The sequence below is a fragment of the Orycteropus afer genome, unplaced genomic scaffold, assembly GCF_000298275.1.
Source record: "Orycteropus afer afer isolate SDZICR_OR568_19922 unplaced genomic scaffold, OryAfe1.0 scaffold01243, whole genome shotgun sequence".
Taxonomy (NCBI): Eukaryota; Metazoa; Chordata; class Mammalia; order Tubulidentata; family Orycteropodidae; genus Orycteropus; species Orycteropus afer.
In genome coordinates, this window is record NW_006922830.1 from 188,966 (window position 1) to 190,224 (window position 1,259).

The following is a 1,259-nucleotide window of genomic DNA, read 5'->3' on the forward strand; positions in this document are numbered from 1 at the left end:
GACGGCACTTAACAACAACAACAACATGTTAACTTATACAAAAAAAGAGATCCATGGTAACAGGGAAGGTCAGATAATTCCTCCTTTAGGGAGAAATGTTTCAGCTGAGATATAAAGGGTGAAAAGGTATTAACTTGAGACTTACATACACCATTTTCCTTATTGGCTTGAAGAAATAAGAAAACAGTAAGCACTGTTTATTCTCGTGATGTGGTTTCTACCATATCAGGAGAAAAAAATGGGCAAGAATAGTAGACCTTACTTGCAGGTTAATATGACATAAAATCTTGCTTATCTTTATGGCTGACCTATGAACTAAATGGTTTTAGACCTAATTGAGGGCAACCTTATTTCTTCACTGTATTTCTTCCTTTCCCCAAAGAAGATTATATATTTTCATTTGAAAGAGCACTAACATGATAAACCAGGGGACAATCTTGACTGGATCTTTGTCTTAGAAACTCTGAAACCCTGACTTGTATAACAGAAATTTCAAAAATGATTCAGCAATGCTGTCAAAATTCTGAGTTTTGTAAAAGATGCATATTAAAAAGAGATTTTAAAGTACACTTCTTTTATTAGAAAGACTTTCTCAACAGCTTATAATCAGAAATGATTTTAAGTTACTGTGGCTTCAAATTTCATATATATTTTTTAATAAGATGAAATGTCTGTATTGTATCTCAGAAAATTTGTAATTTTCAAGGAAATTTTAGTATAGACTTAAACCATATCATGGTTAATTGTATCCTTTTTTCCAACAGAAATGTATCAATTCTCTGTGTATAAAGATCAGAAGAGATTAGAAGTTAAAATTCTGAAATTTATTGGTGTGCATTTCAAACTCAGACTCAAGCATTGGCTCTTACAGGAACATTGTTTTCATTGTTAGATTCTGATAATTTTTTTGTGTTAGAGTCACAAGGTAATAACCACTTGTAGGAAGAAAGTAAGTTTCACTGAAAGAAACAGGTTTTTTTAAATACTTTATGACCCTTAGACAAAAGCTAAAATAAAAACAAATAATTAAATGAGGAGTTGGCATAAATGGGAAAGATTGGAGTGTTGTAGAATTTTTTTTTTCATTCTCTGGGTCATGTCCATTGGTCCTAATCTTATGCATGATGATCAATGCAGGGTTTTTCTCATAGTTAGAGAATAAAGGCAGAGTTAAGAATTCAACTAAACCTATTAAAGGATTTTTCAATAGTGGATTAGATGAAAATATTTAAGAAAAACCACTTGCAGTATCAAGTTGT

The 1,259-nt window shown here is 31.1% G+C and overlaps 1 protein-coding gene across 1 annotated transcript in view; it reads right to left on the reverse strand.

Annotated features, from left to right (window-relative positions):
* Positions 1 to 546: 546 nt before the first annotated feature.
* Positions 547 to 1,259, reverse strand: part of LOC122152044 (olfactory receptor 1102-like) — a 10,002-nt gene continuing 9,289 nt past the window's right edge. The window contains exon 2 of the mRNA XM_042783455.1: positions 547 to 602. Coding sequence (XP_042639389.1) covers positions 547 to 602 — 56 coding nt within the window. The remainder of the gene's footprint in view (positions 603 to 1,259) is intronic.